The sequence below is a fragment of the Rattus norvegicus genome, chromosome 11, assembly GCF_021556685.1.
Source record: "Rattus norvegicus strain SHRSP/BbbUtx chromosome 11, alternate assembly SHRSP_T2T, whole genome shotgun sequence".
NCBI classification, from domain to species: Eukaryota; Metazoa; Chordata; class Mammalia; order Rodentia; family Muridae; genus Rattus; species Rattus norvegicus.
In genome coordinates, this window is record NC_141544.1 from 44,024,280 (window position 1) to 44,037,386 (window position 13,107).

General features: G+C 45.1%; 1 protein-coding gene across 2 annotated transcripts in view; it reads right to left on the reverse strand.

Moving 5' to 3' along the window:
* Positions 1–4,212: 4,212 nt before the first annotated feature.
* LOC120095612 (uncharacterized) overlaps positions 4,213–13,107 on the reverse strand; it is a 121,360-nt gene continuing 112,465 nt past the window's right edge. Inside the window, exon 5 of one of the 2 annotated variants that reach the window (XM_087577267.1) lies at positions 4,213–4,578. In XM_087577267.1, coding sequence (XP_087433393.1) covers positions 4,462–4,578 — 117 coding nt within the window. In that variant the 3' untranslated portion in view covers positions 4,213–4,461. The remainder of the gene's footprint in view (positions 4,579–13,107) is intronic. The other variant, XR_015633289.1, reaches the window with a different exon arrangement.

The following is a 13,107-nucleotide window of genomic DNA, read 5'->3' on the forward strand; positions in this document are numbered from 1 at the left end:
ACTGAATCTCTGGTCACCCTGTGGTCTTTTCCAACAGATGCATAGAATCAACCATCACCTCTGGCCTTGGTAGTGTAACCAGCGTGTGGCGTCTTGGCCGAGTTCTGGACAGCGTTGTAAGGCTCGTGCATCGAAGCTACAGAGACCCAGATGATGTCCTGATGGGGGTGTGATCTTAGACGCATTACTCAATTCCTCCACCTTAAGAGGGAATAATATGGCTCCTATCTCAGGGGGTCCTGGGTATGGAAGGGGCATTTTCAAAGATAATACATACAACCTACTCTGGGACAGCCCTCTGATGGCTACTGCATTGTGGACAGGTGACCCACACAGTCCTACGTGGTGTCTTTGACTGTCTTAGCTGTGTTGGAGCAGCAGGTGTTCTCCGTGTCTGTGGGTAGAGGCCAAAGTCACCGATAAACATCCCACACTGCTTGAGGACTTCCTGATTCCGTCTCCAAACAAAGATTTAAACGGCTCAAGAGCTTATCTATGCTGAGGAACTATGAGAAGAAACACCTGCAGGAGAGCATGCTTATAGACTATTAGAGGAATGCTGTCATTGCCATCATTATCGTCTTCCTCCTCATCCCTCCTCACCATCTTCACCACCATCACCACCATCATCGCCATCACCACCATCATTACCATCACCACCACCACCATCATCATCATCATCACTACCACCACCACCATCATCATCATCATCATCGATGTGATCAGTTGGATAGGTTTCTGCTCATCTTCTCCCCAATTCTCTGCTGTAGAGAAGAAGTGGGACTGTCCTGGCCTGGAGGGAGGCATCCCATGTAACCTCACATGAAGATTCTGCCAGCTGCAGCTTGGACATGCCAAGTTCTGGAATGCAGTTTCTGGGCACAGCATTTACAGCGCTCTGGCTGTGTGCACACCCAGCCTCCTGTCTGTCCTGGCTGTTCTGGTAAAAACTGCAAGCCCAGGGCAGCACACTCCCTGTCAAGGGGGGTGAGGGGGAGCTCTCTCCAGCCTGGCTTGTCCTGGCTCCCTCTACATTGCTGCTCAGCGTTAGGGATGACCATTCTGCAGACATTAATCCATTCAGAATCCCAGAGCCATTGCTTTTGAAGACTGGTGTCTATGCTGGGTCTGTAGTCAGGCGAAGAGGAGGAAGAGACAGGAAGAGAAATGGGACCGCTGCCTTTCCCCTCTCTCTGTGGTCTCTCCCTGGACCGAAGCCTATACCTCTGCCTCTTCGAGGGACTAGAGAAAGGCTCGCTTTACACTCCCAAAGAAGCACAAAGAAAACCAATGTGTCTCCCCGACGTACACACGAGAGCTCCGCCAATTTCTTCAAGCCCCTGGTGTTCAGCGGGTCAGCCCAGTTCCCAACATAGTCCTCAACTGGATTTAGAAGGCGGGGACCCAGACAGCACTCAAAACCCTCACGCAGAGCCTTGCTGCTTCTCATTTGTTTAGCTACAGCCGAGGAAAGTCTCAGAACTTTCCCGGACGACAGGGCTCCGCTTTGAAGCAGTTCCCAACAATAATTCTGTAATGGACACAAAGCTTGCTTACGCAGAGTATTTCCCCCTGCAGAACCGCAGCCTGGTTTGCAAGGATGGCGCGGGACTCCCTCTGGGGAATGAGCTTCCCTGGCCAGAGATCGGCTGATTTTTTTTCCCCCTTTCCTGACGCAGACCCATAAACACATAGATACCGAAGAGTTAATTTGCGTTTTTTAAACCCCCTTTCCAATGCCCGCTCTCATTCCTATAAAATCTCCATGCCCAGACATCAAATCAGTAAGCCCTGTTGCCTGTCAGTGAATACAATGTCAGGCCATTAGTATGTTAATAAGTCCGGAGGGCGACAGGTGGCCTACTAGACAGCTCAATTAAGCTGCTCATTAAACACACGCTAACGAACAGCCAAGGCAGGGCCTGAACAGCACCATTCTGTAATGACATGATGTCAGAGAGAACAAATGAGAAAAAATAACAAAAACATTACAGCCGGGACAGACGCCACTAACAAGGACCCCTCGCACTACATCAGCCCCCAAATTAATGAGTCACAGGGATCAAAAAACTCGACCCAACATTCTCAGGAGGCTGAATGAAGCAAGATTTTTTTTTTTTTTTTTTTTTTGGTCACTATTAAAAAAAAAAAAATCTCCAAACCTAAAATGATTGCAAAAATATCCCAATTTAACTGCTGTCAGTTATTAAAGCAAAGTTTATCTGACACGACTAATAGTAAGGTCTGATAAATTCCTATTATGAATTTGAATGGAAATCATTATTTAATGAGATCATCATTGACATTTGATTGGCTTTTTCCCCCCTTGCACAGGTTTGAGCCTTTGGCTTCTGGGAGTGGAGTGAGCAGGATGTGAACGAGCCTGGGGCCAGCTTCTCAGGTGAGGGTCCTACTTGTTATGGATGCAAACCAAAGGACTTCCAGCGGCTGGTAGAAGTTTCTCTCATTTTCTAGTAAGTAGCTTCCTGAACCAAACCTCTGCGGGACCACTGCTTTGACCTTGGAGAAACACATTGCTAAACTAACAGGTTGGCTGGCTGTCAGGAGGCCCCGACCACAGCTCTGCTCTTGTGTTAAGCCTGAATCTGACTCCACTGGGAGGCGAGGACTTCCTTCCAGGTTCAAGGGCTGTGTGGGAAGGAAGCTAGGAGAAGGCAGGGGACCACCCACTCCGGGTTTGTGTCTGGGGAATCTTACAGAGTCGCTTGGACGCATGGCTCTGCCCGTGTACTGCTTCTCTTTTGAAGATGTAGGATCTAAAACTCTAAATGGAGCCGAAGGGCTGCTGCTCTGTGGCTCGAAGTGCATTGATTTACTTCCTTGCTGTTTATTGCACAGACATGATGGATCTGTCTTATCTACTTAAGAAAACAAAAACATAAGGAAAAAAACCTTTTGGGGGCCTTAGCAATTGAACTCAGGGTCTTGTGCACTCTTAGACAAATGCCCGTGTGCTCCATTCTCAGCCTAAGTTTTATCTAGATTTTTTAGACAAGGTCTTACTGAGTTCCCCAGACTGGCCTTGAACTCACCCTGTGCCCAGAATTGAGCTTGGAACACTCTTTTCTCACCTTCCCGTGAGGCTGGGATACGGCCCCAGCTTGGTCTAGCCTTTCCATCAAAAGCATTTTGTTCAAAAGAAGTGTAAGATACTCCTGAAAGTTCTCATCCGCTTGGAAAGCTGAAACTGGTAGCAAAAAAAAAAAAAAAAACACTGTGAAGAACCAAGGATAAAAAAGTTCAGAGTATTGTTTAGAAATACAGTAAGAATTTAAAATAGAGGTTAGGAGTGTAGGTCATGATCGAGAGCTTGCCTTATATGTGCAAGGCCATGGGTCTGAGGTCCAGCACCACGAATGAATGAATGAATGAATGAATGAATGAATGAATGAATGATAAAAATATGTCTGTAGTACCAACACTGCTGAGGTAAAAGCAGGAGGCTCAGGATTGGGATGACAATCTTTGGCTAAATAGAGCTCAGGCCTAGCGTGGGCTACACGAGACCCTGTTTGAAACAACAAAGTCAATTTCTTGAACATCAGCTGACTGGAGTAGATGAAGAGGTGACAGGGCGGGGCACCTGCTGGACAAGGCACCTGCTGGGAGGGGCACCCACTGGGCGGGGCATCTGCTGACCCTGGGAATATGAGTAGGATGCGTGGGTGGGAGGAGTCCCAGGGATACCTATTTCTATCATGTACCCCAACAAACAAAAATAAGTTAGGGTACACCCTAAGGGTGTGTCTAAGTTACAAAGAAGCAAATCCTACTAGATCAATATATTCTCAACATTTTAAAATACGGAGAAGACTGAGACAACTGTAAACAGCGAGGTTAGAAAATTAAAGTTCCAACATCGTCTTCTGCTTCCCAAATGACCATATTGGGTAGCCTTGGCCCTGGTTGGGAGTGAGAAGGAAAAGGGTGTCCAAGAACACATATAGGTAGTCAAGGAACACATACGTGCAGGGATGGGTGTGGAAGGGGTGAGGTGTCAGTGGTCACCCTCCTGATGGAGGCAAGACAGGGTGCTAAAGCTGAAGGAAGTTGGGAGGGGTGTGGCAAAGCTGGAGGAGACACCACCCATAAGGGCAGAGGTGGCAGGGGGTTGTGTGGGCTTGCACAGCAGACTGGCCCTGGCCCATCACCCTGGTCAGGTTTTCGGATAGTACACCACGACCAAAGCAACCTGGGGAAGAATGGGTTTATTTGACTCACACTTCCACTTCAAAGAAAGTCAGGACAAGAATTCAAGTAGGGTAGGATCCTGGAGGCAGGAGCTGATGCAGAGGCCATAGGAAGGTGCTGCTTACTGGCCTGCACAGACTGATTTCTTACAGTACCCAGAACCACCAGCCCAGGGATGACCCCATTCACCATTGAAGGGCCTTCCCATGTCAATTACTAATTAAAAAGTCCAGTCGGATCTTAAAGGAGTCATTTTCTCCATCGAGGGTCCCTCCTTTCAGACAACTCCAGCTTGTGTTGAGTTGACGTAAGGGCAGCCAGAGCAGCAGTCTGATGGCTCAAGGCCATTTGGTCCCTCTTCAGCAACTGTGGGGACACAAAACGAAAGCGAAAGCGTTTTACCACAGTCTTCAGGGAGCATTCAGTGGAGTCACCTCTTCACACTTATTCAGGGACTTCCCTAGTCTAAATTTTAGTCATGACAGGGGGAATGAGCTTGGTCCCAGCCCTCGTGGTCATAAAAGGGTCCCCACGTTGAGTGTTGAGGTGGCTCTGTTATTTGCTAATCTTTCCAGAATGATCCTGAGGGCTGGAGCTTTTACCCAGGAGTCTTGGCTGTAAGAGACTCATAGACACTGACCACTCAAGGTCCCCCCCCCAGGGACACGTGCAGGCCACTGCACCTAAAATCCAGAGTCACAGAGCCACGTGCGTGTGCATGGAGCTTGCCACCAACCTTTGACCTCCTATTATTCAATAGGAGGGGACAGTTACAGGTCATTTGATGTTTGAGAATACTCTAACAGAAAAGACAGAAACGACAGAACCAGAGAAAGAGAAGGGGTAACTTGGAGGCCACAGAAACTATGATATTGTAAAGGGAGAATAAAATGTTTTTCTATCCGTTCAGACCCTTAATAATTTATTTAGTGATCACGCTACTTAAAAATCACCTTGTTGCTATTTTCAATTTTGCAGTGTGTTGTTATTTGAAATGGAAACTTCTAGTTTCTTTAGAAAGTCAGTTATGTCAAACGATGTTTTGCTGGGGCAAACACAGGGAAGAATGTTCTCCTGAAGCAGACACAGGTGAAAGGACGTTTGGATTCAGCAAGCACATGGAAGGGCATTCGATGAAGGAGTGTGACTACGACCCCACAGACAGCGGGAGGCGAGCACTGAGCATTGGTTGGTTTGCTCTGCCTCACTATTCTTTGCTAACAACACACATGTCTTGGTTTGCCTTACATAGCGTTGTTGAGCTCAACCTGTGATAACTCCAACATTGAGAGGAACTCGCCCAAGAGCTGCACTTGAGGTTTGCCACTTCTGAGGTCTCACCTTAGGCCAGTTGGTGAGCCCGGCAGTTTCCTCAGAATGGAACGACAGCTGCCTGGTGTCTGCTTGCTGAAAGGACTGGACTGTAGCTGCTGGTTCGTGCCCGGTGTCTGCCTGCCTAGAGGGCTGGTCTGCAGCTGCTGCATCATATTTCGTGTTTGCTATGGGACCGAACTGCTACCCAAGAAGTTCAATCTCACCCTCAAAGGACGGTTGCTGAACAGGTCCATATGCCCCACATCCTAATAACTTTTCTCTTCCACTACCTTTGCTGGGTGGTGGGCTAGAAGAGAGGTTGACCCCTTATTAAAAGTAGGTTGCAAAAATCCTTATGCCTACAGTTGTTAACTACACTCACCATGCTGTGCCGCAGATAACTGGGACCCATGCCTCTTGTCTGGGGGAGCTTGAGCCCTTTGACCACCATCTTCCTGTCCTTCATGCTCCCTGAGCCTTCCACCCACTGAGCCTCTGACGACTATGACTACTCTCTGCTCCTACATACTCACTCTACATCCCGGGTATAAGCATGGTTATGGCGCTTCTGTGTCTGGCTTGCTTTACTCAGTCTAATGTCGTCTGTGCTCATCTACACTGTTAGAAATGATAGAAGTTCCTGTTTGGTAAATAGCATGTCACTGCGTCCTGTGTACACACACACACACACACACACACACACACACACACACACACACACGTTCATTATACACATATATTCTTCCACATCTTAGCTATTATATGATGGTACAGTAGACAGATGAGTATGTCTCTTTGACGAACTAACTTCAACCCCTTTGGATAAATACTCAGAAAGGGGATTGCTGTATCGTATGATAATTCTATATGTAGGCTTTGAAGGAATCTCCAAACGCTTTTTTCAAAAGTGGATACCTTCCCACAAACATCATACAATTGTTTCTTTTCTGTGCACTGTCACTGACACATTAGCTTTTGTATTAAAAAAAAGTAACATTTATTTATGTATGTGTTTGTGTGTGTGTGTGTGTGTGTGTGTGTGTGTGTGTGTGTGTGTGTGTGAGTCTTATGTGCACCTGTGTTACAGATGAGTCCAGAAGAGGGTGACAGATGCCTTGGAGATGGGCTTACGGGAAGCTGTGAGCTGCCTGGTGTGGGCGCTAGCATCCAAACTGGGATCCCATGACTGAGCAGCAGGTGCTGTGACTGAGTAGCAGGTGCTGTGACTGAGCAGCAGGTGCTGTGACTGAGTAGCAGGTGCTGTGACTGAGTAGCAGGTGCTGTGACTAAGTAGCAGGTGCTATGACTGAGTAGCAGGTTCGCTTGACTGCTGGGTCCTCTCTCTGACCCCCTTTTATATGTCTTGATAACAGCCAGTCTAGTACTTATGAACTAATAAATCATTGAGATTTTAATTAATTTCTCTGATGATTTGAGAGTCAGATATTTTTCACATATCCTCTGGCCACTGGTTTTCCACTCCTTGGAGAAATGTCTTTTTGAGTATCTGGCCATTCTAATAAGATTATTTGTTTTCTTGATATTGAATAGTTTGCATTCTTTAATTTTCTACACTTGTTTACTTATTTTGTGTGTATGAAGTCTTGTACTTGTCTGGTGTACATGTGGAGATCAAAATAGAACGTGCAAGTCAGTTTTGTGTGTGTGTGTGTGTGTGTGTGTGTGTGTGCGTGCGCGCGCACGTGTGTTTTCCTTCCACCATCTAGGCCTTAGGTGTTGGAAACTCAGACAAATACCCTTACCCATTAATCCACACAGCTATTTTACCAATTTTCCTTAGGTTTTGCTAACATTTTCTCCCAAGTCCATGGGCTAAGTTTTAGCTACAGTGCTTCTTTTGCTGTTCTTTTAAATTTTTTTTTGTAAACCCATTTGTTTATTTTTGCTTTCCTTGATTAGATAAGGTAAATCTGAAAAAACAAATTTCAAAGGGCTGCTAGTCATGGTGGTGCACACTTTTAATCCCAGTACGTGGGTGGCAGAGGCAGAGAAATCTCTGTGGGTGCAAGGTCAGCCTGGTCTACAGAACGAGTTCCAAGCTAGCTAGGACCTGTTTCAAAAATAAATAATAAATCAATTTAGAGAATAAGCAAAAGTGACTCAGAACAAGAGAAATAAAAACATCAGGTAAAATGTTTAGACTGTGGAGGAAAACACTGAAAGGGTAAACTCATGAACTATGAGGGTCACACCACACCGCAGTGTCTAACATCTGGATTTGGAGGGTCTCACACCACATTGAAATGCCCAACATCTAGATTTGGAAGGTCTACAGACAATGAAAGACAGGGTCCCAAAGCAGTACTCTGGGAACTTTTTCAGGCATCAAATCCATGACTTTCCCAGTTGTACCCACTATCATGGGTTCAAATTGATTTTCCAAGGTAAGTCACTGTACAAACAGAACCTTAAATACTCCCAGAGAGGACAAAGAAAATACACCATCTATAAAGAATCAACTGTGGAATGACAGGGCCAGGAGCTGCTCTAGAAACTGTGGTTTGTAACTTTGATATTTCAAGTAAAGGGGGTAAATGTTACAATGTGACCCTGGAAGAGTGAGAATTGATCTGAAATTCCCCCCAGGGATCAGCCAGCCACTGCTTAATGAAAGCCTGTTCCTAAGGTCGATCACCAGAGCACTAAGATCTGCCTTGTTTCTTGGCCTCCCCTCAACATGGGTCAACATGATTCATAAGTGGGTATATAAAAATTATTCAGATTTATCAAACAAGGTTAGCTTCAGGCCAACACTTCCTGCTGGAATTTATTAAATGAAACTCAAAGTGTTTATGCCCCAACTTTGCATCTCTATCTCATGGACGATCGACCATCACAGTGATGCACACCAAGTCTAAGTCAGAGCATCCTGTAGGTTTGGGAAGTGGGTGAAGGGATTAGCAGAGTCTCACTGGGGTCCAGTCTCCTCCAGTCCCCACACAAATTACCTTGGAAGTCAGTGACTGTCATTGTCACATCATTCTTTTGTCCTTGCTTCCCCTAAATTGGAACCCCGGGTTATGCTTGACCTCCGCCTGTGGGACAGAGACCAGATTCTGAGAGATAAGTCTTCATTGTTCTCTCTGTAGGGCACCCTGGGACTTCCCTAAGGATGCATTGAGCACCTCTTCCTGGGGGTTGGGTCTTCAATAAAATATTCAATTCTATATTGTGTGGGCCAAGATTCCAAAATCTTTGGGTTACAGTATCGGCCCCTGGGAACATAGGGAAACCTCACTTGGAACCGTGGAGGCTCAGCTTCTGTCACAGCAACAACTTGAACATGCCTATCAAGAGTGGTTCTCAATCTGTGGGTCAAGACCTTCTGGGGTCAAATGACCCGTTTCACATGGGTCACATACCAGATATCCTGCTCATCAGATATTTACATTATGATTCATAACAGGAGCAAAGTTACAGTGATGAAGTAGCAATAAAAAAATAATGTTATGGTTGGGGGTCACCACAATATGAGGAACTGTATTAAGGGGTCTCAGTATTAGGAAAGTCGGGGAGCACTGCTACAGAGAAACAAACATTTGGTTCCTATTTTACTTGATAAAATAGGAATTACTTTCCATCTTTTTTAAAGCATGACAATCATTTTGTTTAAAAAGAAACCTTGGGCTGGAGAGATGGCTCAGAGGTTAAGAGCACTGACTGTTCCTCCAAAAGTCCTGAGTTCAATTCCCAGCAACCACATGGTGGCTCACAACCATCTGTAATGGGATCCTGTGCCCTCCTCTGGTGTGTCTGAAGACAGCTACAGTGTACTCACAGACATAAAATAAATAAATAAATCTTTAAAAAGAGACCTTATCTCTTAGGGTTATATCCCACATAGTCACAACATGACACTGTATAATATTTGGGATTTGCTTCAAAACAGCATGTTACTTGGAGAGAAGGACATGATAGGAACCAGATGATGACAGGAACCAGGTGACAGGAACCAGAGGGCAAGGAATGAGGATTTTGTGACCCAGAGTGGAAATAATTTCTTCTATTTTTAGTTTAATTTTTATAATAAAATTTCCCAACAATATGTGTATGTCTTCATGAATTTGGTTAGAAGAGGGTGTTTGGTGTGAGTGACTTACTGTTTTCTCTCTCAACCTCCTTTAAAGAGAATTAGAGAAATGAAATGACCCGTCCCATGAGAATGGCTCATTAAGGGGCAATGCTGGGCTTAGACATCAGGTATAAAGCCTCTAAGTGTAACAGTCTCTGAGACTCTTGCTGGAGACAGAAGCAGCTTTGGTAGAAAGCATCATTTACCAGACACAGCACTATGTCTGGCTCTTGTCATTCCATCTCACTTCATTGGGAACAAGTGTATGATACCCACTTCAGGGACAGAACCCATTGCAAACTCCAGAGCTGGGAGGTGTCAGGGCAGAGGTATAGTGCAAGACTTGAAAAGCCAGGGCTCTGACCATACATTTTATCCACTCAAAACATCTGAGGTGTTAGGATAAAGAGTGTGGGAGTTGTTAATACTTTCCCCACCATGTTTTCCAAGTCTTCTTGGAACACAGACCACAAGACCACATACTGTGTGTATTAGTTATTTTTATGCTGCTGTGATAAAGGAAACTTACAAGAGAAAGAGCAAGATAGAAGGCAGAAGGCATAGAGGCAAAAGAAGGAAGCTGAGAAAGCAAACTGCAAGTAGGGTGGGGCCTTAAAACCCTCAAAGCTCACCTCCAAACAGAATACTTTTCCCAGCAAAGCTGTACCTTCCAAACCTCCCTAAAGAGCACCACCCATTGGGGACTGTGTTAGTTAGGGTTTTACTGCTGTGAACAGACACCATGACCAAGACAACTCTTATAAAGGACAACATTTAATTAGGGCTGGCTTACAGGTTCAGAGGTTCAGTCCATTATCATCAAGGTAGGATCATGACAGCATCCAGGCAGACATGGTGCAAGAGGAGCTGAGAGTTCTACATCTTGTTCCGAAGGCTAACAGGAGAAGACTGTCTTCCAGGCAGCTAGGAAGAGGGTCTCAAAGCCCACACCCAAAGAGGCACACTTCCTCCAACAAGGCCACATCTCCTAATAATGCCATTCCCTGGGTCAAGCATATTCAAACCACCACAGGGACCAAGTGTCCAAATGCCCAAGACTCAGGGAGACATTTCTCATCAAACCACCACACTGTTTCATCCCTTCAGTTATTAAATACATGGTTACCAGGTGCCCTCTCTGAGCCAGACTCCACCTGGGAGCTGGAATACAATGAACTAACACAAGGGCAATTCACCTTTTCCAACAGTCAGAGGCAGAAGTGGCCTGGGGAACACAGATCCAAGCACCTGGATCAGCAGGTTGGTTGCTGGGTTGGGGATGGTGCCACCTCGTTGTCTCAGAGGTTGCTGATGAACTGAACAAAGAAGCAACTCTGGTGTTAAGATGCCCAGCTTTAACTCCCAACTCTGCCACTCCTCAGATGTATGACCTTGCATGACCTACCTTCTCCAGGCCTTCCTTTTCCAGTTCAGAAAAAAGGAATCATGGCAGTAGATCCTCAACCTTGGAGCAATGTCTAGGGTCAAATTATTTTTAAAATAATTTATTATCTAAAACTTCAATTGAACTGGGCTTCTGGTATTGATTTTGGACTCCTAATTTCTAATGCTTCCACAATGAAGCCAAACTCTGAGGAGGACTTGAGTCAGGAGTGTGCCTAGATTGGTGTGGTAGTTCGAATGCGGTTGGTCCAGGGAGTGGCACTATTAAGGAGGTATGGCAGATGTTGGAGGAAGTGTGTCTTGGGGGTAGGATTTGAGAGACTTCCTCCTAGCTGTCTGGAAGCCAGTCTTCTGTTAGCTTTTGGAACAAGATGTAGAACTCTCAGCTTGTCCAGCATCATGCCTGCCTGGACACTGCCATGCTGTGTCCATGATGATAATGGGCTGAACTTCTGAAAGTGTAAGCCAGCCCCAATTAAATGTTGTCCTTTATAAGAGTGGCCTTGGTCATGGTGACTCTTTACAGCAGCAGAAACCCTAGCTAAGACAGAAGTTGGTACCAGGAGTGTGGTATTCCTATGATAGTCCTGATCATGCTTTGGAAGAATGTAGATTTGGGGACTTAGGATTTGGAAGCAGTAGAATGCTTTAAGTGAGACTTAATGGGCCATCCTAGTAGCAAGATGAAAGACTTTATTGCTAAGGGTGATTTGAACTATGAAGTCTGGCACTAGAGGTTTCAGAGGAGAAGAATTTTAGTATGTGGCTGAAAGACTGTTCTTGTTATATTTTGGTCAAGAATGTTGCTGCTTTTTGCCATTGTCCAAAGAATCTACATGAGCCTAAGGAGAAGAGATTTAGAGTAATTGCTTTGACAAAGGAAGTCAAAGCAACCTGGTATAAATTCTGTTGTATGGTTACTAAATTTACTCTTGTGAAGAGCCTTTAAATGAAAAGGAACAAACTTTGAAAGGAAACGTACAAAGGAAAAGTAGAATGGACCTGAATTCTGTATTAAAGGACATAACAGATTCACAGAGTAGTGACATTAGGGCAAGATTCCACCCAGCTAAGCTTAGTTTATGAATTTGCCATTGAATGAGGAATAGTCATATCTAGCATTGTTACTTATCTGATTATTGCTTTCATTTAGACTTACAATCTAGAATGAGCTGCAATCTAGAAATGGATGACATAGGCTTTTGATCTGGAACTTGAGATATAGTGGTCATGAAAAGCTTAGGCCCAGGCATGGTAGTACAAGACTTTACTTCCAGGATATAGAAATAATCAGATCTCTGAGTTCAAGGTCAGCCTGGTACAAAGCAAGTTCCAGGACAACCAAGCTTAGGCAGTGAAGGAGTTGGAAAACAGAAAGCAGGTGATAATGTAATAGAACAAGGGAACCATGTTCCAGCTCCAGAAAGCAGCAGAACTTGGTGGCTTCGGCTATGTGACTCTGTATTTAGAGTCAAGAATAGAAGAGACGGGCTGGAGAGATGGCTCAATAGTTAAGAGCACTAACTGCTTTTCCAGAGATCTTGAGTTCAAATCCAGCAACCACATGGTGGTTCACAACCATCTGTAATGAGATCAGATGCTCTCTTCTAGTGTGTCTGAAGACAGCTACAGTGTACTTATATATAATAAATAAATTTAAAAAAAAAAGAATAGAAGAGACTACTGGGGCAATTGGTCAGCTGGAGCTAAGAAATTAGCAGTGATTAGAAGAGACCAACATCACTGAGGTGAAATCTAGGAAGTATTTTCTGAGAACACAAAGAAGCCATATTCCAGCGATAGCCAAGGTTGTATGTTGTGCTGTAGCTGAACTTGGCAATGTGTTCAAGAGTCACACAGGTAGTACTGGTTTTGTAGACATAAAAGAGTCATGAAGAGCAACTGAGGCCCAGCACTGTAAGAGGCCATGGAAGGCCACTGGTGAAGGTGCAGCCTCAGTTGCAGTAGATGGCCCAGGACTGAAGAGGTCATGCAAATATGTTGAGGCTTGGCATCATGAAGAGAGTCTACGAGAGGCTATTTGTGAAGCCTAATTGCAGTGAAAGACTCCCGTGTATTTGAGA